At 42.9% G+C, this 15,647-nt stretch overlaps 1 protein-coding gene across 1 annotated transcript in view; it reads left to right on the top strand.

Annotated features, from left to right (window-relative positions):
* The window catches only part of npas3 (neuronal PAS domain protein 3), a gene marked incomplete at both ends in the record, with an annotated part of 158,180 nt that overhangs the window by 98,254 nt on the left and 44,279 nt on the right, over positions 1-15,647 (top strand). The window contains one exon of the mRNA XM_083892195.1: positions 5,465-5,554. Within this exon, the coding sequence (XP_083748321.1) occupies positions 5,465-5,554 (90 nt within the window). The remainder of the gene's footprint in view (positions 1-5,464; positions 5,555-15,647) is intronic.

A 15,647-nucleotide genomic window follows, 5' to 3' on the forward strand; every position in this document is an offset into this window, starting at 1 on the left:
GCCTGGATGCCCTTGCCTTTATTTATGCGCGGCTGCTAAGATAAATAAAAGGAAATTGCTTTGGATCTAACTGTATTCATTTCAGCATGCTAACTAGAACGCTAACCCCACTGTGTGTGTGTGTGTGTGTGTGTGTGTGTGTGTGTGTGTGTGTGTGTGGTGGGAGGGGGTGCACAGATTTGTTTACCCTTCTGCAGGTAATTGCAATTTTGATTGTACATTTATTTATTTTATACGCTTTGTGTGAACCTGTGTGTGTGTGTGTGTGTGTGTGTGTGTGTGTGTGTGTGTGTGTGTGTGTGATGAGAATAAATCGTCCGAAGTTTTCACCTTCAGAACGTGAAAACAAACCTCCCCGAAATGGCCACCAGGGGACCTCTCATTGGAATCAATACCCAAAAAAAAGGAAAAATCAACTGTTTCATTGTCTTCAATGAAAAACTTGAAGGGCGCTAACATTTAGGACAATGACATCAACATGTACGACAATGGCGCTAACATTTACGACAATGGCGCTAACATTTATGACAATGGCGCTAACATGTACGACAATGACATCAACATGTACGACAATGGCGCTAACATTTACGACAATGACGCTAACATGTACGACAATGACGCTAACATTTAAGACAATGACGGTAACATGTACGACAATGACATCAACATGTACGACAATGACGCTAACATGTACGACAATGACGCTAACATTTAAGACAATGACAATAACATGTACGACAATGACGCTAACATGTACGACAATGGCGCTAACATTTACGACAATGACGCTAACGTGTACGAAAATGACGCTGGCATTTACATCAATGACGCTAACATTTTAGACAATGACGCTAACATGTATGACAATGACTCTAGCATTTAACACAATGACGCTAACATTTACTACAATGACGCTAGCGTGTACGAAAATGACGCTAACGTGTACGAAAATGACGCTAACGTGTACGACAATGACGCCAACATGTACGACAATGACGCTAATGTGTACGACAATGACGCTAACACTGACGACAATGACGCTAACATTTGCGACAATGACGCTAATATTTACGACAATGAAGCTAACATGTACGACAATGACGCTAACATTTATGACAATGACGCTAACATGTATGACAATGACGCTAGCATTTACAACAATGACACTAGCATTTAAGACAATGACATCAACATTTAACACAATGGCGCTAACATGTATGACAATGACACTAACATGTACGACAATGGCGCTAACAATTACGACAATGACGCTAATGTGTACGAAAATGACGCTGGCATTTAAGACAATGACGCTAACATGTACGACAATGACCCTAACATTTAACACAATGGCGCTAACATTTGCCGCTAACATGTACGACAATGGCGCTAACATTTACGACAATAACAACATGTACGACAATGACGCTAACACATGATAACACACACACTTATATAGAGTAGAAAGACATAAATACACAAACAAACAGAGTGTGAGGTCACGGACGGTAAAAGAAGAAATTAACAACACACACACACACACAAACTCTCTCACACACACACACACACACTCTCTCACACACACAAACGTCTAAATCTGGCCGTTCAGACAGTAAAAGAAAGAATTGCAATTGATTAGCGAGCGTTGCTGAATGGTTCGCTCCCTCTGCTTCCCACCTACTGCAGATTACTGCATCGATCGGACACACACACACACACACACACACACACACACACACACACACACACACACACACACACACACACACACACACACACACACACACACACACACACACACAGAAAAGGCCATCTTTTAACCATTCAGAACGGGGTGGTTTATATGTTACTGTCTAGCTCTGTGCCTCTTAATGACAAATGGAAAAACAGATTGTGTGTGTGTGTGTGCGTGTGTGTGTGCGTGTGTGTGAGGGAGAAAACAAATGAATTGTAAAAAAAAAAAAAGGACAGGAAAATGGGCTGAAAGTGATCTATAGGAAAGCGACAAATAAAGAAATGATGAAACAAAGAGAGAGAGAGTGGGAGGAGAAAGTGATTAAGAGAAGAGAAGAGAAACGATCGCAGAGAGAAAAACAACAAACACTGAAGGAAAATGACGAAGAGAAACGTGAATAAAGCGACAGAGTGAGAGTTTGTGGACACTTGAACGTCTCAGAGATCACATAGAAAAACACGCCTGGAATCGTCCTCCTGTTTTATCTGTGTAATGAGGAAATGTTAATTAGCAGATCTGACAAGTGTCGCAATGTCTGCGGCTGAACATGTCGCTAATGTATTCACCGACAACGTGTTCTTTTTTTTTTCTCCATAAAAGAACGTCTCTGGTGTCAATTTAAATATGCGACTGGAGCTGTTTGTTCATCAGCCCACGTTTAATGGTTTAAATTCACAGGTTTATTTACATTTATGTCACATTTTAACATGAGAAACCAGACTACGACGTCTTTAAGAACGTGTTCACGTCTTTGTCTTCACTGTTAGACAGACTTTAACAACAGGAAACTTAAGTCTGTAAACCACTCACTCTCCCACACCAAAGTCCATAGAGAAAATCAGTGATTTTAGCTTACAGGGACACTGGAGTCGCTGGTCTACTGCTGCCTTGTGTGGTCAAAGTACAACAATGACACTAACGTTTACGACAATAGCGCTAACATTTATGACAATGGCGCTAACATTTACAACAATGACCCTAACATGTACGACAATGACGCTAACATTTACGACAATGACGCTAACATTTACGACAATGACGCTAACATTTACGACAATAACGCTAACATTTACGACAATGACGCTAACATATACGACAATGACGCTAAAATTTACGACAATGGCGCCAACATGTAAGACAATGACGCCAACGTGTATGACCATGACGCCAACATGTACGACAATGACGCTAACATGTACAGGAAACTGAAGTTTGTAAACCACTCCCTCTCCCACACCAAAGCCCATAGAGAAAATCAGTGATTTTAGCTCACAGGGACACAGGAGCTGCTGGTCTACTGCTGCCTTGTGTGGTCACTTTGTGTCACTGAGTTAAGTCTAAATTAAATATTAAAATTACGGTAGCTACTAACGCCAAACAACGATGCTATGACGTGTAGCTACGGTAGCTGCTAACGCCAAACACCGATGCTATGACATGTAGCTACGCTAGCTACTAACGCCAAGCACTGATGCTATGACATGTAGCTACGGTAGCTGCTAACGCCAAACACTGATGCTATGACATGTAGCTTCAGTAGCTGCTAACGCCAAACACTGATGCTATAACATGTTGCTACGGTAGCTGCTAACGCCAAACACTGATGCTATGACATATAGCTACAGTAGCTGCTAACGCCAAACACTGATGTTATAACATGTTGCTACAGTAGCTGCTAACGCCACAACCCGCCATGTTAACCCCCTGCTTAGCTGCTATTAAGCATGCTATGTAACACTTAATGCTAAGCTAATTAGCATCAGTGCTACTTTCAAATGTCATCTGAGGATAATTAACTTGTTGGACAAAGACGGTTAGTGTGAAGGACGACACTGTGGACCAGGGGTGGACAACACACACACACACACACACACACACACACACACACACACACACACACACACACACACACACACACTCGCATACAGGGACACGCACACACGCACTCACTCACACATTAATGAGGAGCCCAGCATGGATGGACATTGATGAGGCTCAGTGACGATTAACATGTCATTAGCATCTCATCATGTGAGAGGACACACACACACACACAGACACACACACACACACACACACACACACACACACACACACACACACACACACACACACACACACACAGACACACACACGACACACAACTATGACGGACATCTGAGGTTATGTTTATGTTGCTTGAATTGAGTTGCTTGTTTGAATGTAAACATGCTCAGAGTAAATTATAACACACAGACACACACACACACACACACACACACACACACACACACACACACACACACACACACACACATATAAACAAAAACACACACACACTCACTCGCAGACCTGGTGTATCAGCAGCAACAGTAGGGAACCACATGTAATTAACCTAACTGACCTGTGTGTGTGTATATATGTGTGTGTGTGTTTGTGTGTGTGTGTGTCCGTGTGTGTATTGTGCTCGAGGAGTCGAGTGTTCTGCCATGATCTTCATATAACCATGGTATTAGACACAGTCAGAGCTGTGTGTGTGTGTGTGTGTGTGTGTGTGTGTGTGTGTGTGTGTGTGTGTGTGTGTGTGTGTGTGTGTGTGTGTGTGTGTGTGTGTGTGTGTGTGTGTGTGTGTGTGTGTGTGAGATCACTGATGGACTCGATTGTTCTGCCGTGATTTTCACATAAACACACCATTAGACACGCCTGTGTGTGTGTGTGTGTGTGAGTGAGAGAGAGGATAACTGTACACACACACGCACACACTAACCTCCAAACCTAAGGTAGCATGAAAGCTAAAGCTAAGTAACTAGCTGACATGTACAAGTGTGCGAGTTGCTGTTGTTAAGACGAGGTAACTAACCTCAAGCTAACCGCTAATTTGATCCTTAGCAGTAAGCATGTGTCATTTTGCCGATTAGCTAAACTCAAGCTAATTGCTAAGCTAATGTTACAGGTTTATGTGAGCTGTGTGTAAAGCGGTAACTAAGCTAAACTAAAGCTAATTGCTAAACTAAAGTTACAGGTTAATGTGAGCTGTGTTTAAAGGAGTAACTAAGCTAAACTAAAGCTAATTGCTAAGTTAACGTTACAGGTTAATGTGAGCTCTGTGGAAGTCGGTAACTAAACTAGACTAAAGCTAATTGCTCACCTAAAGTTACAGGTGGATGTGAGCTTTTATGTAAAGGAGCAACTACGCTAAACTAATGCTAATTGCTGTTAAAGTTACAGGTTAACGTGAGCTGCTGTGTGTAAAGCAGTATCTACGCTAAACTAAGGCTAATTGCTAAGCTACATTTACAGGTGGATGTGAGCTGTGTGTAAAGCATTAACTAAGCTAAACTAAAGGTAATTGCTAAGCTAAAGTAACTAGCGGATGTAAACGGAGGTAGCCCCTCAAACCTCGGCAATCGTTTAAAGCTACAGTGTGTAACTTATGTTGCTTTTGATTTTTCTGCTGCTGTTGTTGTTGTTGATGATGATGTGGCTCCGTGAAGCAAAACTATCAGACCTGTGTATACAGCATACAATTGTCCTGTTTGTTTTGAGCAGCAGAATTCACGCCTGTGAACGTTCACAGGCGTGAACCGCGTGAGGTCACGTGACTGCGTTGATGTTTCATATTCACACACACACTGAAACACTGAAACTCTGTTTTATTGTGAACGTTTCTGGCTCGGTGCAACAGTGACCCCTGTCTGTGGAGAGGTGAATTTAACGTCCTCCTCTTCTGTCTCTTGTTGTTTTTTTCAGTCTCTGGACGGGTTTGTATTTGCACTAAACAAGGAAGGACGCTTCCTCTACATCTCTGAGACTGTGTCCATCTACCTGGGACTGTCACAGGTGAGTGTGTGACGCACACACACACACACACACACACACACACACACACACACACACACACACAGAAAAAGGAAACTAGAAAGGAGTCGTTTCACATTTCAGTCACATTATTCTGTTTGTTACAAATCCTCCTGTGTGTGTGTGCGTGTGCGTGTGCGTGTCTCTCTCTCTCTCTCTCTCTGTCTCTGTCTCTCCATCATTACCAAAGACAATTCCCGACAAATTAAGGCTCATTTAAAATCTCATCAGCTCGTCGGACGGTTGTTGATTTGTGCAGTGAGCGACGACGCATATTTTATTGCCGTGTGTGTGTGCGTGCGTGCGTGTGTGTGTGTGTGTGTGTGTGTGTGCGGCGAGGACACTTCATTGTACTCTGTCAGCTCGGTAACGAGTTCTGCGTCTCAATTGGTTCACTCTCCACCAGTTCCTGTTAATAAAGACGGGCGTCCATCCTGAAGGTCGACACATCGACCTTGGAGGCGCTAATGAGTCGGTATTGACAAGCTGTGTAAGAGTGTGTGTGTGTGTGTGTGTGTTGAATTGAAACAGATTCAAATGTCACACGTTTCCTCGTTTACCTTCGTAAACGGCAGGATGTGTTGGAGGAAACAGGAAGTGAGAGAAATAAGAGTTTCCACGATGATGTCATTGTAAAAACACGGTCGTAGACACGGACGACGACGACCTTTGACCTGAAGCTGGACTGCTTTGACCTTCAAAACTTTGATACACTTTACGACACTTTACTACACTTTATTACTTTACTACACTTTACAACACTTTGCGACACTTTATTACTTTACTACACTTTACAACACTTTATTACACTTTACTAAACTTTTTTACACTTTACTACACTTAACAATTTGTTTTACACGTTATTACTTTTTTTACACTTTACTACACTTTTTTACACTTTGTTACACTTTATTACTTTACTACTTTTTTTTACACTTCACTACACTTTTTTTACACTATATTAATTTACTACACTTTATTACTTTACTACACTTTTTTACACTTTACTACACTTTACTAAACTTTTTTACACTTTACTTCACCTTTTTACACTTCACTACACTTTTTTACACTTTGCTACACTTTACTACATTTTATTACTTTATTACACTTTACTACTTTTTTTACACTTTACTACACTGTTGACCACTTAACTACACTTTGCTACACTTAATTACTTTACTACATTTTACTACACTGTTTTACACTTTACTACACTTTTCAATTTTTTTTACACTTTACTACACTTTTTTACTTTACTACACTTTACTACACATTACTTTACAACACTTTATTACACTTTAGTTTACAAAAAAGGTTTTTAAGAATAAAATGGAATAAGTTTTCTATCCCTGTCTTTGTGTACCTGTGATACGTCGTACAGTCTCTCTCTCTCTCTGTAAACTTGTCGTCTGTCGATCAGAAACAGAAAAAATCGCTCAGATTTGTGATCGAGGAAAAAAAAAAAAGACCAGTTTACTAAATTAGAGCGTAAACCCCCCCCCCCCTCAGATTAATCCCCCTCTCTTGGATTGATTGATGATTTCTATCAAATAATTGATTAATTGTCAAATGGCGTCTCCGAAGCTTTTCCTCAGAGCTGCTTATCTTGTTCTGGTTGGTTTTTATCAGCTGCTGCTGAAGAAGAAGAAGAAGAAGAAGAAGTGGTACGACAATTAAAAGAAAGAAAGAAGAAGAAGAGAGCGAGAGAGCTTGTCTTTGCCTTCCATGATCCTCCCTCTCTAATCCGTGTACACAGAGTTCATCACCTCCATCCTCTTAATTACTCTTCCTCTTTAATCACTTCCCTCTTCTTCTTCTTCTTCTTCCTCTTTCTTTAAATATTTCGCTAATTATTTCTTGACTTTAATTACATCGTGGAGTGAAAGACTTCTTTTTTTTCCTCCCTCTTTTTTTTTAAGCCTTTCGACAAATTGACGAGGTTATGAATTTTCCCGCTCGCTCAGTGGAGATGATCCAGATTTATGTGGACGGAGGATTTAGCGTTTTTAAACGGACGCGTTGGCGCGGTCAAACGGGTCGTTAACACAGAGAGTCATTGTTTAATGTGGATGAAGACACTTCCTGAAACTATGTCATGTTTACGCAAGGTTTTTAGAACGAAATAGAAAATGATCTTATAACAGAGCTGAAAAATTTTGCTACTGTGAAGTCTTGTAAAAGTCTGGATTTTTGATTGAAAGTCTGGAATTTAGAGTGAAAGTCTGACAAAGTCTGGATTTTTTAGTGAAATCCTTGAAAAAGTCTGGAAATTTGAGTGAAATTATTGAAAAGTCTGGAATTTTGAGGGAAATCCTTGAATAAGTATTGAAATTTGAGTGAAAGTCTTAAAAAGTCCAGAATTTTGAGTGGTCTTAAAAAGTCTGGAATTTAAAGTGAAAGTCTTAAAAAGTCTGGAATTTTCGAGTGAAAGTCTTGAAAAAGTCTGGAATGTTGAGTTAAAACCTTGGAAAAAGTCTGGAAATTTGAGTGAAAGTCTTGAAAAGTCTGGAATTTTGAGTGAAATCCTTGAAAAGTCTGGAATTTTGAGTGAAATCCTTGAAAAGTCTGGAATTTTGAGTGAAATCCTTGAAAAGTCTGGAAATTTGAGTGAAAGTCTTGAAAAAGTCTGGAATTTTGAGTGAAATCCTTGAAAAATTCTGGACTTTACCTGAAACGGCGACTGTGGAATAACCCACCTCTCCACCAGGGGGCGCCATATCAGATAGAGATAACTTCAGATTTACAGTGACAGTGTAGTGTGGCAGGTCGTTGGTGTTTTCTGCCAACATGGAGGCTGTGGAGCCTTTGTTTTGATGTGTTTTCATAAGTTTGGTGATTTAAGCATGAACATGTGGTGTGTGTGTGTGTGCGTGTGTGTGTGTGTGTGTGTGTGTGTGTGCGTGTGTGTGTGTGTGTGTGTGTGTGTGTGTGTGTGTGTGTGCGTGCGTGTGTGCGTGCGTGCGTGCGTGCGTGCGTGCGTGCGTGCGTGCGTGCGTGCGTGCGTGCGTGCGTGCGTGCGTGCGTGCGTGTGTGTTTGTGTGTTTTTGTGTGTGTGTGTGTCTTTCAGTTTATGAGACCAGGCAGTGCTCGCAGCTGCCCCCTCTCAGTGATCTAATTGAGGTGTGTGTGTGTGTGTGTGTGTGTGTGTGTGTGTGTGCACACAGCAGATGGCAGTGTGTCCTCTGCCTGATGGTCCAAAGGAAAATAATAACTGCGTCGTCTCGTCCAGACCCAAATTAGTCTGCTGGACTCTCGCCCGTCACGCCCAAATATGGTCGGCAGCCAGTTCTGCTTCATGCCAGGCCAACATATGCACACACACACACACACACACACACACAGGTGGGATGAAACAATGTCTCGTCTTTTGTCTTTGTATCACAGAGAAAACGTGTCATTTTCACATTAAAACCACACGATTGTAGAGGTCACAGAGGTCACAGAGGTCACGGGGTCACAGAGGTCACGGGGTCACGGCCTCTGACCTGTGGAGCAGTGGATGTGTGAGTGTAAAGGTCCAGTGTGTGAAATTCTTCATAAAGATTGAATAAAGGACCCATACGTATGTTTTCACATATGTTACTGTTTGTGCCGTTTAAATAAAGTTTATACAAACACGCAGTGGAGAGGGGAGGGGCCTTGCTTTATGTAGGCAGCCATCTTGGGCCGCCGTGTTTCTATTTGAAATCAATGAAGAAGAAAGGCCCCGCCCACATCTCATCTAATTTACATGAGATTAGATTGGATTTTACATTTACATTAGACGAGATTTGCATTCCATTATATGTAGATTAAGACTTAGTTTGCGTTACGTTGACATTATCTTTAGATTAGATTAAGATTAGCTATGTAATTCTTAAACATTTAATTGAATTATTTAGTTTTGAAGATACAATAATCTAATAATTCATAAAATATGATTTTAATGTTGATTTTTTTTTGTCTTCAGATGTATTTCAGTCAAACACACCTTCTCTCTCTCTCTCTCTCTTTAATCCCTCTCTCTCTCTTTTTGTCGTGTGTGATTGAGACGACGAGGTCGGCCATTTGCATGAGGTCAAACAGGGGCATTCTGGGAGATGGAGGAGTGAGGAGGTGGGGTCAGGAGGAGGATGATGAGGAGGAGGAGGAGGAGGAGGGAAGGTCATGGATAATTGAGCCACTCTGACACACACACACACACACACACACACACACACACACGCGCACACACGCACGGTTTCATTCATAATTGATCGCTCCAGATTTTCCATGTCACTCTGATGAAATAATATCTTTAATAATTTTAATAGTGTGTGTGTGTGTGTGTGTTTTTGTACTTGCGCCATACTGAGGACCAATGAGGGTTTTTAACCAACAAAGTGAGGTAATTTTTACGAAGTAAGGACATTTTGGCCGGTCCTCACTTTGTTTTCATTTAAATCACTTCCTTAGGTTGCTATAACATGCTATACTCAATTTGTTAAAAAAAAAAAATCTAATTTTGGACGACATAGTATAGCATAACGTTTTTGTCAAATTTTGGACCAAAAATATTTGGTCAAATTTTTTTTTTTAATTCTGAACGACATACTATAGTATGATGGTTTTGTCAAATTTTGGACCAAAAATTTTGGGTCCATTTTTTTTTTCAATTTTGGTCGACATACCGTAGTATGACGTTTTCGTAAAATGTTGGACCAAAAAAAAAAAAAATCCAAAAAAATTCCAGCCCTTTCTGCTCTGGGGCTCCTCCTGCAGACATTTTATGGTACTGCAACCAGTAGTTCTTTGTAGATGTCGTTCATGAAGTACAAGAATGTGTGTGTGTGTGTGTGTGTGTGTGTGTGTGTGTGTGTGTGTGTGTGTGTGTGTGTGTGTGTGTGTGTGTGTGTGTGTGTGTGTGTGTGTGTGTGTGTGTGTGTGTGTGTGTGTGTGTGTGTGTGTGTGTGTGTGTGTGTGTGTGTGTGTGTGTGTGTGGACTCTCCCACACCAAAGCCCATAGAGAAAATCAGTGATTTTAGCTCACATGGACACAGGAGCTGCTGGTCTACTGCTGCCTCGTGTGGTCACTTTGTGTCACTGAAGTATGTCTAAATTAATTATTTTAAAAGCCGAATTTTACAGAATCAGTCATTGTAAGTTAGTGATGGAGGCAGCAGTGGATCAACAACTCCTGTGAACTCCTGTGTGCTGTGATGTTAAAATCACTGGTTTACTCTGGACTTTGGTGTGGGAGAGTGAGTGGTTTATTAAAGTCTGTCTAACAGTGAAGATAAAGACGTGATCACGTTCTTAAAGACATCATAGACTTAATTATCTGAGTCGTTCATAAATGGACGGACGATGTCGGTGTTTCCTCTCAGTCCAGATCAGAGTTAAATCATTTGTAGACTTTGACTCATTTGAAAATCAAAGTCCACACTAACTGTCAACACTGTCCTCTGGTCTCATCGTCTCTCTGGCTCCTCCTGGTGTTCAGATTTACAGCTGCTCATTACTCTGATGCTGTAAAAAGATCAGCTTTAATGACGAAGTCTGAAAATTGATGTTTGCTTTTATTGGAGTGAGAGGTGTGTGTGCGTGCGTGTGTGTGTGGGGGGGTGGGGGGGGGTGTGTGTGTGTGGGGGGGGGGGGTGTATGTGTGTGTGTGTCAGTCAAACATCAATGAAACAATGAAAAGTCAGTGAGACACAAAGTGATCAACAGTCTCTGTTTTACATGTTCAGACTACAACAGTCAAACAGACGTTTACACAGAGTCATAGAGACAAACATGTTTAAATTCTACATGGTTATCAAACATGTCCATGATCAAACCACTTAACTAAAATACCTATTATCATCCCAACACCCTTACCTATCAGCACAACACCCATTCCTATCACCATAATACCCTTTCCTATCACCTCAACATCATTTCCTATCAGCACAACACCATTTAGTGTCTGACCAACGGCAATTTTCTGCATAGTGACCTGGAGTTTGCCGGAAGTTTTTTCTGTGAACGAAGCTGAAAACAGAGCAGACACAGAGTGGTCAGTCACATGAACAGTCACATGGTACGTGGTCAGTCACATGGTAGTGATCGGTCACATGGTCAGTCACATGGTACGTGATCAGTCACATGATCAGTCACATGAACAGTCACATGGTACGTGATCATTCACATGATCAGTCACATGATCAGTCACATGAACAGTCACATGGTACGTGGTCAGTCACATGGTACGTGGTCAGTCACATGATCAGTCACATGGTACGTGGTCAGTCACATGGTACGTGGTCAGTCACATGGTCAGTCACATGGTACGTGATCATTCACATGATCAGTCACATGGTACGTGGTCAGCCACATGGTCAGTCACATGGTACGTGGTCAGCCACATGGTATGTGATCAGTCACATGATCAGTCACATGGTCACATGATCAGTCACATGATCAGTCACATGATCAGTCACATGATCAGTCACATGATCAGTCACATGATCAGTCACATGGTCAGTCAGACTTCACTGAAGTTCAGTTTGAGTTTTAGTCAGACTCACCTTCAGTGTGTTGACCAGTGTCTTCTGCAGAGTCTGGTCTTCACTGACCTACAGTGACTGACTGTTTCCTGGTTTGTGAAGGGGGCGGAGCCTGCTGCTGCACCTGTAACACAGGTTGGGTTTAATTTCAGTTTTGATTCATCAGCAGAAATGTTGACTGATGGAATCTGATCATCTGTGTGTGTGTGTGTGCGTGTGCGTGTGCGTGTGTGTGTGTGTGTCAGTCAAACATATACATCAATGAAACAATCAGAAGTCAGTGAGACACAAAGTGATCAGTCTCTGTTTAACAGGCTCTGGTTCCTCTCCATCATCACTAGCAGCTAACAGGCTTTAGTCCACTTGGCACCAAAAATTCCTGTGACGATGTTATTGTCCATCAAAAGGACAGACAGGATGTGTGTCTGTGGGTGTGAGTCCAGGTATTACTAATCCTAAACCTGTTAACACTGGAGCTGCAACTAACGATTATTTTGGTAATCGATTCATCTGTCGATCATTTTTTTGATTAATCGATGAATCGTTTGGTTCATATAATGTCAGAAAATGTCAGAAAAACGTTGCTCAATGTTCGTCAAACCTGGAAATGACGATGTTCTCGAGTCTTGTCTTGTTCACAAATCAAAATGGTTCAGTTCTAATGATTTCTTTGTTTATGTGGAGCAAAGAAACAAAACAACAAACTCACCTTCAGTGTGTGGACCAGTGTCTTCTGCAGCTGGACTCAGTCTGAGGACAGAGTCAGAGGACAGAGTCTGAGGACAGAGTCTGAGGACAGAGTCTGAGGACAGAGTCAGAGGACAGAGTCAGAGGACAGAGTCAGAGGACAGAGTCTGAGGACAGAGTCAGAGGACAGAGTCTGAGGACAGAGTCAGAGGACAGAGTCTGGTCTTCACTCACCAACGGAGACTGACGGTTTCCTGGTTTGTCTCGGGTTAGTCAGGTGATGGAGGAATTAAAGTGAAACTAAACCCAACCTGTGCAACCTGCTGCTACAGGTTGCACAGGTTGGGTTTAGTTTCACTTTAATTCATCAGCAGAAATGTGTCAGTCAAACATCCATGAAACAATGAAAGGTCAGTGAGACACAAAGTGATCACAGTCTCTGTTTAACATGTTCAGACTTCAACTGTAAACAGACGTTTACACAGAATCAAAGAGACAAACATGTTTAAATTCTACATCTGACCAAAACCACTCATTATTAGGGCTGTCAAAATTAACGCAGGATGATTCATTTGTGGAATTAACGCCTACCTTTTTTTTTCTCACTTTCGTCGCGCTACGGGTAGACGTGCACTTTATGAACAGGCAAGACAGTCAACTGCTTGGGGCCCCGAACCGATAGGGGGACACTCGACACTCAGAGCCTAAATGCATCAGTGAGCAGCTGCATCCCCGTCTCCCTTAAACAACAATGACATCTCAGTAGGAAACCTCCCTAAAGGGGCCCCACGTCTCCTGAAGAGGAGTTATCAATCAGGAAGTTAGAAGAGGAAGAAAAAAGAAAGAAAGACACACAGTTGTAAGTGGAGCTGCTGGTGCAGATAATGATATAATCATAACATTAACAGTAAATGAACAGTTACTTTGTCTTAGGCCCACTTTACATTACGTTTTTCACGACAGCGGCGAAATTTCCCGCCTCCCGCATCTGCTGTTGCATTTTTATGTCGGCCATCTTGTTCCTGGACGACTCCAGGTTCTTCTGGATCTCGTCCTCTGACCAGATACTGATCAGGCACTTGGTTTCCAGCGTCCAGCGCCCTCCTTCACCCCCGCCAAATTTTTTTTTTGGGAACAAAAGTCCCGCGGTAATTAGCGTGCGGTATATGCCAACCGCCTAAACCCTGACCTTCAGCTGTCGCAAGCCCGACGCGTTCTCTTTATACGCACTGTGAAGTTGTCGGGGACTCCCGCTGAGTTGTCGGGCGACTACTTTGCAGTTGTCGGGAGAAAATTTGAAGACATCGGGAATTCTCTTTACACGGGGTTCCCGCTGTCGCGAAAAACGTAATGTAAAGTGGGCCTAACTAACGGGGACACAGACTTGAACAGCAGTGTGTGTGTGTGTGTGTGTGTGTGTGTGTGTGTGTGTGTCCTGAGAATGTTAATTACGATCATTAAATGCAAATAAACACATTGACGAGCGATCATTTTTATGGACGGCCTCACATCGATCGACACTCTGTGGCCTGAAAACACATCGATCAGACGGCGAAATGTGCACGCGGCGCTAAACAGTGATGCGTTTACTGCACAGAGGATTTCAGCCTTTAGTGAAAGTCCACGCGTTGGTGTCGCAGGTTCCTTCAGACGCTCTGGACGAGGTTCCACGTCTCCTTCCAGACGTTTAAGGACTCCCCAAACTGTTTGGTTGGTGATCGAGTTCACCTTGAGGTTGGGAGTCTTCTGCACCTCGAGCGACTTCTCGATGGTCTATGGTGGCATCCTACTACTGACTTTTCAAATCAAGGTTTCTATTAGTAGCTTTAAGCAAAGCAGACACTCAGCGAGGCTTTCAGTCGTACCTTTGATGGAGTCCTCGATCAGTTCCAGACTTTCTTGATTGAGTTTGACGCCGTCTTTGAAGGAGTCGGTGGATCTGGCTTCATTTGTTTCGTCCGTCCTTACGTCCATCTCTTGCAAATGCAGTGTCTCGAGGAAGAAAAAGTCCCCTTGCAATTTCTTCGTTGTCCACAGGTCAAATGGCGCATTTAGATCTGCTTGGAGCATACCGATGGAACCCTGATGGGTTTACCTCCTTAGCGTGGATCGTTTGTGTCCGTCCTATGACGTCTTAGACCACTGGCGAGTGAACTCTGTACCGTGTGAACATCTTATTTACACCTTTAGCCATGTACGGTCACCCCGGAGCACCAGGGCGCCACCTGCAGCTCAGGAACCTCAGGAACCTCCTGCCAACGACCCGACAAACAGTCTTTCACTGCACTTTTTGGGGGAAGATACCTGACTTGTTCTGGTTTAGCCGCGGCGGAGGAAGAGATGGACCTGCCGGACACGGAGGATGGATCTCCAGGTTCTTGAGAAGTTAACACCACTTGCTGAGACCACGTCTTTCAAGGCGACCAAAGAGCGCTTGTTTGGTCCACGTCGGAGGTCTTGAACCGCACTACGATTCTTGTTCAGAGGACCGGCAACACTCCAACTAAGACCCCCAACCTATCATCGTTCATACGTCGTCGGGGAGGCGGGGTCAGGAGGGGTCACCCACGGCTACCGAAGAGTCGTGGGTGATGTTTGCGACGATGTTGTGCTCAGATGCAACAGAAGGAGAACAGGAAACAGATCGTGGACCTGTTTTTTTGGGCGTCACTAAGAGGACGATATGCAGACGCCGTCATCGGTTACGCCACGTCAGAGCACTCTGTTCTCCTATTGGTCGACGTCGTAGAAGATGTCAGACTTGTCGCCCTGGTGTCGCAGATCGTCCCTTGTCGCGATATACGTCGTCCCCGACGCTAGAAATGCGTAGGTCACGACCAAATTGCTTGAAAATCGTGTCGATCGCAATCGATCCCGAC

The sequence above is a fragment of the Microchirus variegatus genome (genome assembly GCF_963457635.1).
Source record: "Microchirus variegatus genome assembly, chromosome: 7".
Lineage (NCBI taxonomy): Eukaryota > Metazoa > Chordata > Actinopteri > Pleuronectiformes > Soleidae > Microchirus > Microchirus variegatus.